The 14,452-nt window shown below is 42.4% G+C and overlaps 1 protein-coding gene across 1 annotated transcript in view; it reads right to left on the bottom strand.

Annotated features, from left to right (window-relative positions):
• The window catches only part of MALRD1 (MAM and LDL receptor class A domain containing 1), a gene marked incomplete at its 3' end in the record, with an annotated part of 701,795 nt that overhangs the window by 396,776 nt on the left and 290,567 nt on the right, over positions 1-14,452 (bottom strand). Inside the window, exons 27-28 of the mRNA XM_033932884.1 lie at positions 9,826-10,039; positions 3,832-4,079 (exon numbers count right to left, since the gene is read on the bottom strand). Coding sequence (XP_033788775.1) covers positions 3,832-4,079; positions 9,826-10,039 — 462 coding nt within the window. The remainder of the gene's footprint in view (positions 1-3,831; positions 4,080-9,825; positions 10,040-14,452) is intronic.

Below are 14,452 nucleotides of genomic sequence, written 5' to 3'. Positions count from 1 at the left end.
TTACCTTGGCTTCAAGCCAGGAAGCCTCTGCTGTGTTCACTGATAGTAATGAGAGGGAGGGGCCTGATACTTGTGTGTCCTTATCATCCAGCAAAGCTGGGCAGAAGGGGGAGCTAGGAGAACAGCTGACAGGGAGCTGGAAGAGAGGAACAGCTGAGAGAGAGCCGAGTAGCAAGGATGGAGATTTCCCTAATGAGGAATTGCCTATGCTAGAAGCCATGCATTGTAGCACAGCGTGTAAAGCAGGTCAGAGTTTCAAAGTTATCACAGCAACAGATATTACAGTAGTTGACACTACACAAGAGCAACTAATTATAAAACTGTATGATGCAGTTTATGTTTACTCCCAAACTGCTCCTTCAGAAGTTACTCTATATGAAGTTTGCTCCATGGTATCTAGGATGAAAAACTCACATAAGAACATAAGAATTGCTGCTGCTGGGCCAGACCAGTGGTCCATCTTGCCCAGCAGTCCGCTCACGCGGCAGCCATTAGGTCAAAGACCAGTGCTCTAAATGAGTCCAGCCTCACCTGCGTACGTTCCAATTTAGCAGGAGCTTGTCCAACTTTGTCTTGAATCCCTGGAGGGTGTTTTCCCCTATAACAGACTCCGGAAGAGCGTTCCAGTTTTCTACCACTCTGGGTGAAGATGAACTTCCTTACTTTTGTACGGAATCTATCCCCTTTCAACTTTAGGGAGTGCCCTCTCGTTCTCCCTACCTTGGAGAGGGTGAACAACCTGCCTTTATCTACTAAGTCTATTCCCTTCAGTATCTTGAATGTTTCGATCATGTCCCCTCTCAGTCTCCTTTTTTCAAGGGAGAAGAGGCCCAATTTCTACAATCTCTCACTATACGGCAACTCCTCCAGCCCTTTAACCATTTTAGTTGCTCTTCTCTGGACCCTTTTGAGTAGTACCGTGTCCTTCTTCGTGTACAGCGACCAGTGCTGGATGCAGTACTCCAGATGAGGGCACACCATGACCTGGTACAGCGGCATGATAACCTTCTCCAATCTGTTTGTGATCCCCTTCTTTATCATTCCTAGCCCATACTAGATGGATTTCCCAACTGTGCTCTAGTCTAGAGAATGACACAGAGCCAAATTTGTCCCCATAGGAACTCAATTTCCCTGTCCAGTCTCATTTAGTTTTGTCACTGTCCCTATCCCATTCCTGCGAGCTTTGCCTTAACCACACAAACCTTGGACATGTATGATTTTAAAGTGTTTGAGGCTTGTGCAGATGAGGATGGAGCTTGCAGGAATGGGGCAGGGGCAGTAAAAGAACTCACGGGGACAAGACGGGAAAAAGAGTTCCCACGGGGAAAGGGAAAAATTTGTCCCTGTGTCATTCTCTACTCTAGTCCAATCTGGCTCACTTTTGAACTCAATATATCTTTTCACCAGTTTTTACCCTAGTTCAAGTTTCATTCCATACTGTAAATTTTTTTAGGTATTTTTTGGGCCCCATTACTGACAAAGCACAGTTACTTACCGTAACAGGTGTTATCCAGGGACAGGAGGCAGATATTCTCACGTATGGGTGACGTCACCAACGGAGCCCCGGTACGGACCACTTTAAAAGTGCATCACCACTTTAAGAGTTTAGAAAGTTTGCGATTGCCTGAACCGCACATGCGCGAGTGCCTTCCCACCTGATGCACAGCACGCGGTCCCTCAGTTAGGATAAGCTAGCTAAGAAGCCAACCCGGGGAGGTAGGTAGTTGTGAGAATATCTGCCTGCTGTCCCTGGATAATACCTGTTACGGTAAGTAACTGTGCTTTATCCCAGGACAAGCAGGCAGCATATTCTCACGTATGGGTGACCTCCAAGCTAACCGAGATGGGATAATGGGAGTGTTGGCCTAAGAAAATAAATTGTGAAATACAGATTGGCCGAAGTGCTCATCCCATCTGGAGAAAGAAGCCAGGCAGTAGTGAGAAGTGAAGGTATGAACTGAGGACCAGGTGGCAGCTGTACAGATTTCCTCAATGGTGTAGATCTAAGGAAAGCAACAAAAGCTGCCACAGCTCTAACTTTGTGGGCTGTGACACGACTTTCCTGTGCCAGTCCAGTCTGAGTATAGCAGAACGAGATGCAGGCAGCCAGCCAGTTGGAAATCGTTTGCTTGAATACAGGGTGCCCTAACTTGTTTGGATCAAAAGAAATGAAAAGTTGGGGAGAAGTTCGCTGTGGCTTTGTCCGGTCAATGTAGTACGCCAAAGCCCGCGTACAGTCCAAAGTATACAAAGCAGTGTTTCCAGTATGAGAATGAGGATTAGGAAAAAATACAGGCAGAACAATTGACTGATTGAGATGAAAAGTGACAACTTTTGGAAGAAACTTTGCATGTGTACGCAGAGCCACCTTGTCATGATGAAAAATTGTGAAGGGTGAATCTGCTACTAATGCTTGTAATTCAACGACCCTCCTGACAGAGGTGAGAGCAATAAGGAAGACCACTTTCCAGGCAAGAAACTGAAGATGAGCTGTGACCATTGGCCACTGGAAAAAACTATAGTAAGGTCCTAGATGACATGTGGAGACTGTAGAGGTGGTTTCACAGAAAAAAAAAGTCCTTTCATAAACCTGGAAACCAAGTGGGAAGGACTACAGTAGGGCCCAAACGACAGGAGAAGGCATGAGGTGTGGTTACACATTAAAAAGCCATGTCATGAACTTAGAAACCAGAGAATAAGCAGTAAGAAGTTGACCTTCGACTGACAGAGGAAAAGCTGCAATAGCACTTAAAATAAGTCTGAGAGATAGAGACTCGAGATTTGAGTCAAACAAAAGAAGAAAATAATCCAAAATCAATTCAAATGTTGCCTGTGCCAGCAATGTCAATCTTGGTGCGGGCTGGATTAGCAGTGCCCAAAGTGCGCTGGGTACCAGATTACAGACGTTGGTGGGTGCCGGATTCCTGATGGTGTCGAAGGGAAACTGCTTCTGAAGAACCCGTATGAGAATGCACTGGTGAGAAGAACAGGGAAAGTGGAAAGGCCGATGTCCCAACACTGCAAGAACCGTTGGAGGATGTCGGTGAAGACAACTACCCCAGCAAAGCAACCACCTGGATGGAAAATTATCAGGAGTGTCCTGAATGGTAAAACAGCCATAATGTAGAGAAATAACAGTATGGCGAGCCATAAGGCCCCACTGAGGCTAAACCAACGACGGCAAAAGAAAAAAGAAAAAAATTTAGTTTACTATATATAGTTTGGGGTTGTTTTTTTTTACTAAAATTGAAATAAAAGAAAAAACTGACTGAAAAGTCAGAAACCGTGAGAGCGAGAAGGCAGCGAAAAAATTTTCTACAGCCGTTGAAAACATGACTTTTTAGCTCCGTGGAAACTAAGAAACTGAGGGACCGTGCGCCGTGCATCTGCGGTTCAGGCTATCGCAAACTTTCTAAACTCTTAAAGTGGCAATGCACTTTTAAAGTGGTCCGTACAGGGGCTCCGTCGGTGATGTCATCCATACATGAGAATATACTGCCTGCTTGTCCTGGGATAAGACAGGTAAACATTCTTCAGTCTTCTGTATAATACTTTCCAACTTGCGCTGAATTGTAAATAAAAAATTATTATTATTATTATTGACTTTTTACAAAAAGGATGTTTCCATTTTGGTGAATGGCAAAACAATTAGGCCAGATGTGTTTGCAAATGGTTTGCATTAGTAGTCAGGCAGTAATACCATTTCAACATTAGCTATTCTAAGCTGCTTTCAACAACATACTACTGAGATTTAACATTACCATTTTTTCTGAAAATGGTCATGGAAATGTATTTACATCACAATTTTATTCTTGCTGTTTCTGGACCTACCTTACAATTCTTGCTCATTCTGCTTATCAGTGGACTGGAAATCCTGGCTGTCTGTCTTGGAATCTGAGGGAATGAACGTTCTATAAAAATGTAATGACCAGATGGATTATGTAAGGTGTGATCAGTAGCTGGTCCTGTACCAATTGTTGGGGTGCTTCCAGATCGCAGATTCCAATTGAAGTCATCGTTCTTGTTCTGCTCCCAAGTACACATATCAAATTCAAAATTGCAGCGGCCATTGAAAATATCTGAAAAGCATTCCCAACACTCTGATAAGCATCAAACAAAATAAGAAGCCGGCTCAATTTTCATTATTAAGTGAAAGGTTATGTGATAATTTAGAACAGCAGTCTCAAACTCGAGCCCTTGGGTCGCATGCAGCCCCCCCGGCTGCTATTTTGCGCCCCACGGTCTGGTACCCGAACTTGCAATCTGGGCAACTGCAATTGGGCAACCCAATCCTGCAATCTGGGCAACTGCCTGCTGCCGTCGCGTATGCCGGGACTCCGATACGCGAAGGCAGGAGTCCAGGCATATGTGACGGCAGCAGGCAGTTGCAAGTCAGCTGAAGCCGTCGCGATCTCGCACACTGGGCAGGAAGAGAAGCTCCGACGTCGGTATCAGTTGACTAGCAACTTCTGCAGCTGCATCATATGCCTTCGTGTATCTGCCAATCAGGGACTTACTTAGACTGCTCTCTAAGGAAGTCCCTGATTGGTTGAGGTGCCCCAGGCCCCTCAAAAAGGGAGGAGCCCGAAGTGCCTCAGCCAATCAGTGCCTTAGGCCTCTCCCCGTGCATCAGATGATGTGCCGGGGCGGGGCCTAAGGCCGCTATTGGGCGGCAGCCGGCCGGAGCAGCAGGAGCAGGAGGACTTCCCTCCTGCTTTCAAAGATTTGCATGTCGTAGGAGCAGGAGGAGGGTCCGGGCACCCCTCCTGCTCCCAAAGATGGAGCTCCTTGGCGGAAGGAGCAGGAGGGACTTAGCAGGCCTGTCAAAAACCTGCAGACCTGTCGATTACCGACAGGTCTGCAGCAGTCGGGTTTGTCAGTAGTAAAACCCGACTCAAAATAGCCAAGCAATTGTTAGTGAATCAATCGCTTGACTATTTTGCATGGGGTTTTACTAATTTGCATGGGAGGATTGGGATCGAATCACTACAGGCCTTAGTGAATAGTGCAGGAGGGAAATTTGGTCGCAAAGGGCTTGCAAACCGATTGGTACACGATCGGTTTGCTTAGTGAATCTAGCCCTTAATTAGAGCCATGCAATGCCAATAATTGTTAGCGGCCAATTACTAAGTGTTAATGACTCTTTAATTAATTTAGTTAGGCCAGGATCGTGATCAAAGTTGGGTAACCTTTATAGGGTCCAGCACATTTATGTACTGTATATGTTTTGAAATGCCAACCTGCATCTGTATTTACCATAAAATACACATTTATGTTAGTCATTTTAATTGGCTTAAATGTGCATTCTCCGTCTGAAATGGGAAATGCATGTATATCTTTTCATCCCATCCTAGTGTTGCACAAAACATGCCCAGATATCATATGAATGTTTAAATTTTATACCTTGTATAGCCTGCATGTAAATCCCAGTTTATGCATTTCTACAATGTGATTAGTACTTCTAAAATAAACATTGTCTAGCAACTTTTTTTAAAAAGCACATTTAAGGGCAATGTTTACACTGTTCACGTTGCTGCAGCTTGTGTGTGTGCAGTGGCGTAGCGAAGGTGTGAGACACCCGGAGATGTGGTGCCTTTCCCTGCTCCGCCCCCCCCCCCACCTCCAAATGCTTCTTCCCCACCCCCTCCTGCCATGCATGCGCCGCTTCCCTTTCCCCCAACTCCTGCAATGTTCCTGGTGCGAGCAGCAACCCCCCAAGCTGCTGTTGTGTCAGCGTCGACTTTTCCTCTGATGTCACTTCCTAGGTGCAGGTCCAGGAAGTGATGTTAGAGGAAGAGCTGACACTGGTGTGACAGCAGCTTGGGGTTTGCTGCTCGCGCCAGGAACTTTACAGAGGTATGGGGGAAGAGAAGCGGCATGCACGCATGACAGTGGGAGGGGGGGAGAAAAGGGCAGGAGGGCAGAGAGGAGGACAGGTGCCTGCGCCCTCACCACGATAGTGCTTGGAGCAGACCACTCCCTCTCCCCACTTACTATGCCACTAATGTTTTGTTTTGTTTTTACTTGTGGATTTTGTACCAATTTTTAAACTGAAACGAAAGTACATGCATAATTTCATTTAGAAAAGTGCCTATGGGAAAAAATTATCCACAGATATCTGCACCTTCTTTTTCTATGGATACATTTTATGGTTCCAATAATGGAATTTCGTTTGTATATATTTATCACATGTTTTCTGCTCACTTACTAATCTTGCCTAAAATGTCATTTCTGAAGTCAGTATCACATCAGAGGCAAACAAGAGACAGATAAAAGTGAAAATATAATCATTTTCTTATTTCATAAACTGCACTATAAACAACCACCCATACTATAAATTAATTAGCAAAAAAGTAGGAAGGGTTACCATATGGCTCCAGAAAAAGAAGGACGGATTGTGACAGCATTGGAACATTTAGCTCCCCGGGCCATGGTGGAAACCTCTACTGCAGCTTAGTAAAAAGGGGGAATAATTTTTGCCTAATATCTAATTTAAAGAAGTCAGTTTTATAAATTTGCCTGCCTCTTCCTGTTATAATTACCTTAAATCTAAAGCTTTTTTTTTCTTCACTTAATCATATATTAGTTATTTTAGATAATGTAATATAACATTACTTTTCTTTCCTTGTTTTTCCTAAAATTATTTCCATGAAAAGTATTCTAGTAAGTTGATATAACAGGTGTTTAATTCTCTTAATTTGAGAATTAATTTTCATTTGAAATTTCATTCACAAAGTACTGGGAGAAAGAACATTTAATTCTGAAGTATACATACAATTTAGCTGGCAAAACTAATCAGAGCGGTGCTTGGAGGATTATAGCTGGCACAAGGTGTGTTTTGCCAACATGTCAGTGCAAGATGCTTTGGGCCTTGGGGGTCTTTCTATTTAATTCCTGCAGAAATTTAAAAATGATTTGATCCTGTTAATCTTTTACAGTAGTTTGAACTTTGACATCTATCCCATGAGGCTCTAGTCTTCTGTATCACAGATCAAATATAATGAGTCACTGTGAAACCTGTTCCATTATAAAACTGGATATGCAGGGACTAGTCTGTGGAACATCTATCACTTATTTTTAGCAGGCACCACATTTAATAGAGGGGATTAAAGCTGAAGACAAGAAACAGTACAGTCAAGGAGCTAACTTATCTAGCATTGCAAAGGGGTACAATCAGGATGCATAGGTAAAGGTATTTTTACACAAGGGAACCTGAGAACTTTAGGCCAAAACTTAGAACAAAGATATGAATGCACTGTCTCAACAGGAGCAACTATCTGTCCCCAAAAGTTCTGGTTTTATTGTAAAGTAGATCTACCAGATGAGCATTTAGAATGAATACCACCTACTTAGAGTTCAGTTTGTGACATTAATCCAGCGGTATGCTGGGTAATTTTTTTAACAGGCTCTTTTCCTGAGTGTAGCCAGTCCTACAATTGGGGGGGGGGGGGTAGACTGGGGGAGCAACGCATTCCTCTTTCCCATCTCCTTCCCCCATGCGGGGACGCTAGTCATATCTTTGTTGGCAGGGATACAGAGAATCACCAGCCAAATAGACTGCCGTGGCACCATGCTGCTTGTTTCTGGCTCTGAGCACCATGTTTCCATAGGAGGCCTACTTTAATGTCCAGCTCCCCAAATTCTCAAAAACCTAAGAAATGGCTCTCTGAGCCACTGCAAGTCCCCCCAGCATACTACTACATTAATCTCACCTGAAGAGCACTTCTGTAGCAAGGCAGCCACAGTTAGGTTCCTACTTTTTTATACTGTATATATAATACTAGTATAACAGAGCACTTATGTCGGCCATAGAGGTGGTGCGTTAGTTCCTAAGTTCTGCAGATGTCTGCTTATTCCTTAAGTCATGCATGAAAGGGTGAGTCCTGCCCAAATTCAGCTCATTGGCTTCTGATAGCTGTTCAAATACAATTCAAATTGTGCGTCATGATTTTCAAAATTTTAACTTTATTCGCTAGATATGGCGACTTTATTATAGGATTCATCTGTGAGATATAATACCTGAAATTTTTTATTACTAAGATTCCCAATGTTTAAGCATTTAAAATCAATTAGGCAACTCTCTTCTTCCACTTAGTACTCTCCTTTTCCCTAAGACCCTATGACCAGTATTTCTGGTTTAGATGGAACTTGAAATATTTTCTTTTTCATAAATGTGATCTATTAATTAATCTGTTTAGCTTTTATAACAGAGTTTTTGTAATTCCTGGATGAAATGATTCAGCTCTTGTTTTATGGAATCTGACCTTGAATTCTTAAGGCATAGGCAGGTTCAAAACAAACAACAAACAATAAAAGGAAATCCAACAAAATCTTCTTTATTTCATGTTTTATGATATTTTCTATGCAAGTTTATTTTATTTAAAGTTTCAAGTTTATTTAAAAATTATATATACCGCCCCTTCGGCCTTCTAGGCACACCATTTCCATATCTCTATATATACATATGTATATATGTTTTGTTTTTTATGCATATCCTGAGTTGTATATTTTGATTTATATGTTATACATACGCATATACTCTGTCATTTTCATGTATATCCTGAGTTATCTCCATTTTGGTTTATTAGGACCCGTGATGAAGGCGAGTTAACCGAAACACGGACCGTGTCGGGTCCCTTGGTTTGCTTTAAGGTGGTAATGTTAACCACACTCAATTATTTGATATAATAAATTTAGCCAGTATCACTGTACGTCTGTCTACAGTTTTTCTTTGTTTTGCTAAGGCATAGGCAGCCCATATACAACAAATTAGTGATAAGGCTTGCTGAAATACTACAATGCTCATGCTTTCAAATACGTAAAAGTTCAACTTCAAAACGTTTCTGCACGTTCATATTTTTGTGCTCAACCAAAAACATTATTTTTCTGATGGCATTAAGAAGTTAGTAGGATGCTGGGAAAAATGTATTGCAGAACAGGTTGATTATGTGGAAAAGTGATGTAATTTGCTTTTGAGATATTTAATAAATAGTGTTAAAAAAAATAAAAGTGTGGAACTTTAGAAATTAAACCTTGGCTTGCAATGTCCTTGTTTAACACCTAGGCTATTCCACCATTCCATGTCTAATAGGTGACTTATTACAGTTCTTCCTTTTACTGGGTAAAACTCAAGCCTCACAGGAACTTGCTAATACTTTTTCATTTGTTAGAATATTTTAATATTTTATACCATCCTATTTAGTACGTTAATGAGGGCTACAAGCCAAATATCTGCTTGAAATAACTTCTCTTTGTAATGATAGGAGTTGCCATACAACTTATTTTGAGGAATTGGAAGAGCTGTGATAGATTAAATTACACTTTCTGGTGGGAACCTCTTTGTTATACTTTTAAAATGGAGCCTATGATGGCCATACAACAGGGACATTTTAAGAAATTTATGGGTGTTTGGGAGCCATTGACAGAATTCTGCAAGGAGTGATTGTTGATTTTGCCCTTTGATCATGCACATCTAGGGAGGGTGGGGAATTTATTTTTTATTTAAAGTGCAATTGTTGGTTATATATATAAAGGGGGAGGTTGATGTATGTATTTGTCATAAATATAATTTGATAGAATTTAAGTGTTGTTAAAGTATAAAATGTCTGTAAAATATGTTGCACTTATTTTTGGCTTTAAAATGGATAAAGATATATATTTTTAAAAAAAGAATATTTTAATGTGCAGTCAATTCTGTGCTGCTTAGGCAGTATAGTAATGAGGGATATATATGGCTTCATAACATTTTCTCATTCTATCTAAAATTTGAATTATGAAATAAATGCCCTTAAGATCAAGTATAAAATATTGACTGATATTACTTACTGCAGATATGAGAGATCTCATCTGAGTTATCAGCACAGTCGTCCACAAAATCACAGAGATTATCCTTGGGGATGCAATGTTTGTTGGCACACATAAATTCTTCAGGAGTACAGTTTCTGGTTGAGATTTGTAACGGGGAGCAATTTTCAAAGGAAATGTCATCCACAGCCACATCTCCCATGTAGCTAATTCCACGTTTTGCCCTGAGGATAATCTATAATAACAATGATTTCAATGAAATACTTTTAATGCAATCCTTTTTTTTTTTTTTAACGTATGTTTATTAGCAGTGAAAAAATACACCACCCAACAGGGCGTAACGACAAACAACAGTGATTCAAAAGTTGTCCAATACAAGAAAAAAGGTACAAAAACATAGGTCAAGCCCCCCAGAGCAGCCCCCGCACTAATACAAAATGTAACTGTTGAAGAGAAGACAACGAGGACATCTGAGACAAGGGCAGCTAAGGACAACAGAAGAAGGAAAAACGCCCGTCAAGGACAGTGACCTCTCACCTTTTTGTAATATACAAATAACCCAAGAGAACCACATAGGACTCGCATCACCACACACGCACCACTCCATCCATACTTTAATGCAATCCTGATACTCTACATGTATTTAGTAACAAGAAGTATTCATTGCTGTGGGTTAGTCATTTGGAGGGTAATTCTATAACAGGATTCCAAAATTTAGGTGCTAGAAAATCATCAGTTTTGATGTCGATTCTATAAAGAACACTAGCCCCTATATAATTGGCTACTGAAAAGTTAACCATCAGTAAATAGATGCAAACAACCAATTCCTGTTGTTAATTGGCGAGAGTTAGGATTTGTGCACATATCTGGTTGTGCACCGTTCCATAATGCTTGGTGCCTAAATCCCATAGTGCGTAATCCAAAAGGGGGTATGGGCAAAGGCAGGTCTTGGATGTGCCACAAAATTGTGTGCAGTGTTATAGAATAAGGAGTCTCTGTGCCCAGTTTAAGTGATGGGATTTACACCAGGTTTTCAGCAGGTGTACGTTTGGGACCCTGGGCTGTGTGTGGGAATTGACGCTAAATGTTATTTTATAAAGAGCGCAAGCCCTTTATAGCAATTGGCTCCGATCTTTTCTGGCCCCCATTTTTGGGCCAAATAAAAAAGTACAATGGACTTCCAAGAGGGTGTTAATAGTCAAAGGGTAATAGGCCTTTCAGAAAGGAATTGAAAACGTATTTATTTGCACAAGCATTCTTTTGGAGTGAAATATTCTGAGACTTCTGTACTCAGACAATTGAAAGAGGGAATGATGATGGGTGGATTGCTGATGTAGTTTTGGCACTGTTATGAAGATCATGTGTCATATTTTATGTTTGTTTTATTGTAAACCACTTAGGTCATAGTAACATAGTAACATAGTAGATGACGGCAGATAAAGACCCGAATGGTCCATCCAGTCTGCCCAACCTGATTCAATTTAAATTTTTTTTTTTTTTTTTTCTTCTTAGCTATTTCTGGGCGAGAATCCAAAGCTTTACCCGGTACTGTGCTTGGGTTCCAACTGCCAAAATCTCTGTTAAGACTTACTCCAGCCCATCTACACCCTCCCAGCCATTGAAGCCCTCCCCTGCCCATCCTCCTCCAAACGGCCATACATAGACGCCATAGGTCTTAAGTGGACATTTTTAAAATAAATTAATAAATAAGGGACCTGTCACAGGCTGGGTTTGGCAGAATGCTTACATCAGGGGTCATCAATCTCAACAATACAGGGTGGTGTCCTCTGAAACTAAGTTATTCTATTCAATTGTAACAACTTTCTCTTTTGTAAACCGCATAGAGCTTCAGGGTCCTGCGGTTTAGACGCAGAATGTTATGTTATGTTATGTTCTTTCTGTGTCAATGGTCAATACCATCACACACAAAAAAAAGTGAGAGCAATATAGCCTATCCTTTTAAAATGTTGAAAAAAAAAATATCACTGCCAAGGCCTAAAAGCCAAAAACAGAGAGTCATGTGGCCCATGGCAAGCTATTTAAGCTGTGGTAAGCGTGTGCTAGTGCTTACTGCAGCTTAGTAAAAGGAGCCCCTAGTGTCGAGCAATTTCCAGCCCAAAGGCATAATTCAGGCATTTCAATAAGATCAGCTTCTGGCCAGCTGCAACATTGGCCGTGTTATTTTCTCTTGTAGTGCATTCTGGAGCTTTGCATAATAAATCACACTGTATTGGAGTAACTGAGACCATATTGTATCTGCAGCAGAGAATGAGTTTGGTTGCTTGGAGCAATGAACGGGGTAATGTGGTTCACCACAATGACAAGAATAAAATGCATAACACGCTCCTTTAAATAAATATGACAGATCATCATTGACCTTGTTAGTTTACATGCTCTATTTATTGATTTAGTTATTCATTTAATTTGATTAAATGTCTAATAAAATAATAACCTCTAAGCAATTCTCAAAACCACAGTGGGATATTTGCTTGGCATTCAGAGAGAGAGAGAAAAAAACAAATAGTTATGAGAGTTGATTCATAAGTCATGGCAACCATTTTTTTTTCTCTCATGTGCCAACACTGGAAATCTAATATACAGTATGGGGCTCATAATCGAAAGAGAAACACGTCCAAAAACCGGCCCAAGTCGGCACTTGGACGAACATTTCTCAAAAATGTCTAAGTGTCGATAATAAAACCAGGTTTTGGATGTATTTAAAAACAACCTAGGCCTTCATAGTGCCGCTCAACGTCTAAAGCTAACGGGGCGTTTCGGGAGGCGTGTCGAGGGTGGGAGTTGGGCGGCCTTAACTAATAAGTAACAATTAACTGACTACCTCAATCCTTAAGCTATCTGACCAATAACTAACTACCAATAAATAAATAACTATCTGACCAATAACTAACTACCTGACTAAGAACTAACAAACAACAACAACAACAAAAAACCCCTCTTGAAAATGGCAGGTAGAACTAGGAGCAACAAGACTTCACTCAAGACAGGCAGTTCAGTCACCGAGGGGATCCAGGGGGTGGCCACGGACCTCGTGCAGGCGGAAAGGGTACCAGGACAGAGTATAGAGGTCTCTGTTCAGACCGAGGCCATACCCACAAAGATGACCACAGTCTCCACACAGACGGAAACAACGGAGCAGCTAGATGGAAGCCTTTGCTGGAGCTGATGAGCCTGAGAGAGGAGGCTCAATGATTGAGAAGCATCCGAGACGACGAGGTCTTCATCGACGGAGTCATCCAGGAGCTGTCCCAAATCTCCGAACGGGAACCTGACAAGACCATCCTCATCACGCCCAAAGCAACCAAATCTGCAACCTTGGGACCAACCATCGGAATACAGGAAGAGGCTGGAGACATTGATTCCTGGCAGCTGGTAACTTCCTCCACAGGCAAATGCAGAAGACCTTCCTCTCATTTTGTCTCTTTCTTTCACTTACAGGGCAGTTCTGCATCGACCCCACAAATCATCTTGAGGAACAGATTCCAGCTGCTATAGGAGGGACCTGACAACGAGGTACAGGAAGTTGTTCAGCAAACGGTTCCAGTTCCGGAGACAACAGGTCGCCCCCCCCCCCCCCCCCCAAGAAGCGCAGAGTGGTGGTTATTGGGATTTGCTGCTGAGGGGCACCGAGGGACCAGTCTGTAGACCACATTTGCTATCGAGAGAGGTTTGCTGTTTGCCAGGGGCCAGGATCCGGGATGTGACCGCTTGCCTGGACAGACTCATCAAGCCCCAGGACCACTTCCCCATGCTTCTCATCCACGTCGGAACTAACGACACTGCCTGGAACACCCCGGAGAGCATACCTGAGTACTTTAGAGCCCTGGGTGAGAAGCTGAGGAGGATGGATGCGCAGGTAGTCTTCTCCTCGATCCTCCCAGTGAGGGGCAAGGGTAGGGCCAGGGATGATCGCATCCAGAGGGCTAACGACTGGCTGCACGGATGGTGCAAGGAGATGAACTTCGGGTTCCTGCACCATGGAGAGGCGCTACAAGGACTACAGGGACCAGACGGGCTACACCTGACCAGAAGAGGAAAGAATGTCTTTGGACACCGACTAGCCCACCTACTTCACAGGGCTTTAAACTAGGTAAGTTGGGGGAGGGTACAGGCACAATTAACCTACCTGGTGAGCCAAGCTGCAAATACTTTGATGAGACTGAGGTAAGTAAACATTGCATTTATGGGTTTGGGGCTGGGGTAGTTACACACATTTCAGAATCTGGGGTAGGCTCACATTGTAATTCTGGGTCAAGGGAGAGTGTACACATTTCCGAGTCTGGGGCAAGTTCACGCTGTAATTCTGGGTCTAGGAGGAGTACACACATTGCAAATTGCACTAAAGGACTCCAAGTAGCTCAAGCGGGAATATCCCCACAGAGATATAGCAAACATACAACATGGAGGGCTATGTACGTCAACGCCCACAGTATGAGAAACAAGATCCTGAAATTGGAGACGGAAATGAGGAACGCCGACCTGGATGTGGTGGCGATATCCGAGACCTGGCTCACGGACTCCCACGAGTGGGACATGGTCATACCGGGTTACAACTTGCTTCGCCGAGACAGGGAGGGCAAATTGGGAGGAGGGGTAGCACTATATACCAAAGATGATATTAAAGTCACCA

This window comes from Geotrypetes seraphini, chromosome 2 (assembly GCF_902459505.1).
Source record: "Geotrypetes seraphini chromosome 2, aGeoSer1.1, whole genome shotgun sequence".
Lineage (NCBI taxonomy): Eukaryota > Metazoa > Chordata > Amphibia > Gymnophiona > Dermophiidae > Geotrypetes > Geotrypetes seraphini.
Note: the sequence above shows the minus strand (reverse complement) of the source record. Positions and strands in the feature narration are given on the sequence as shown.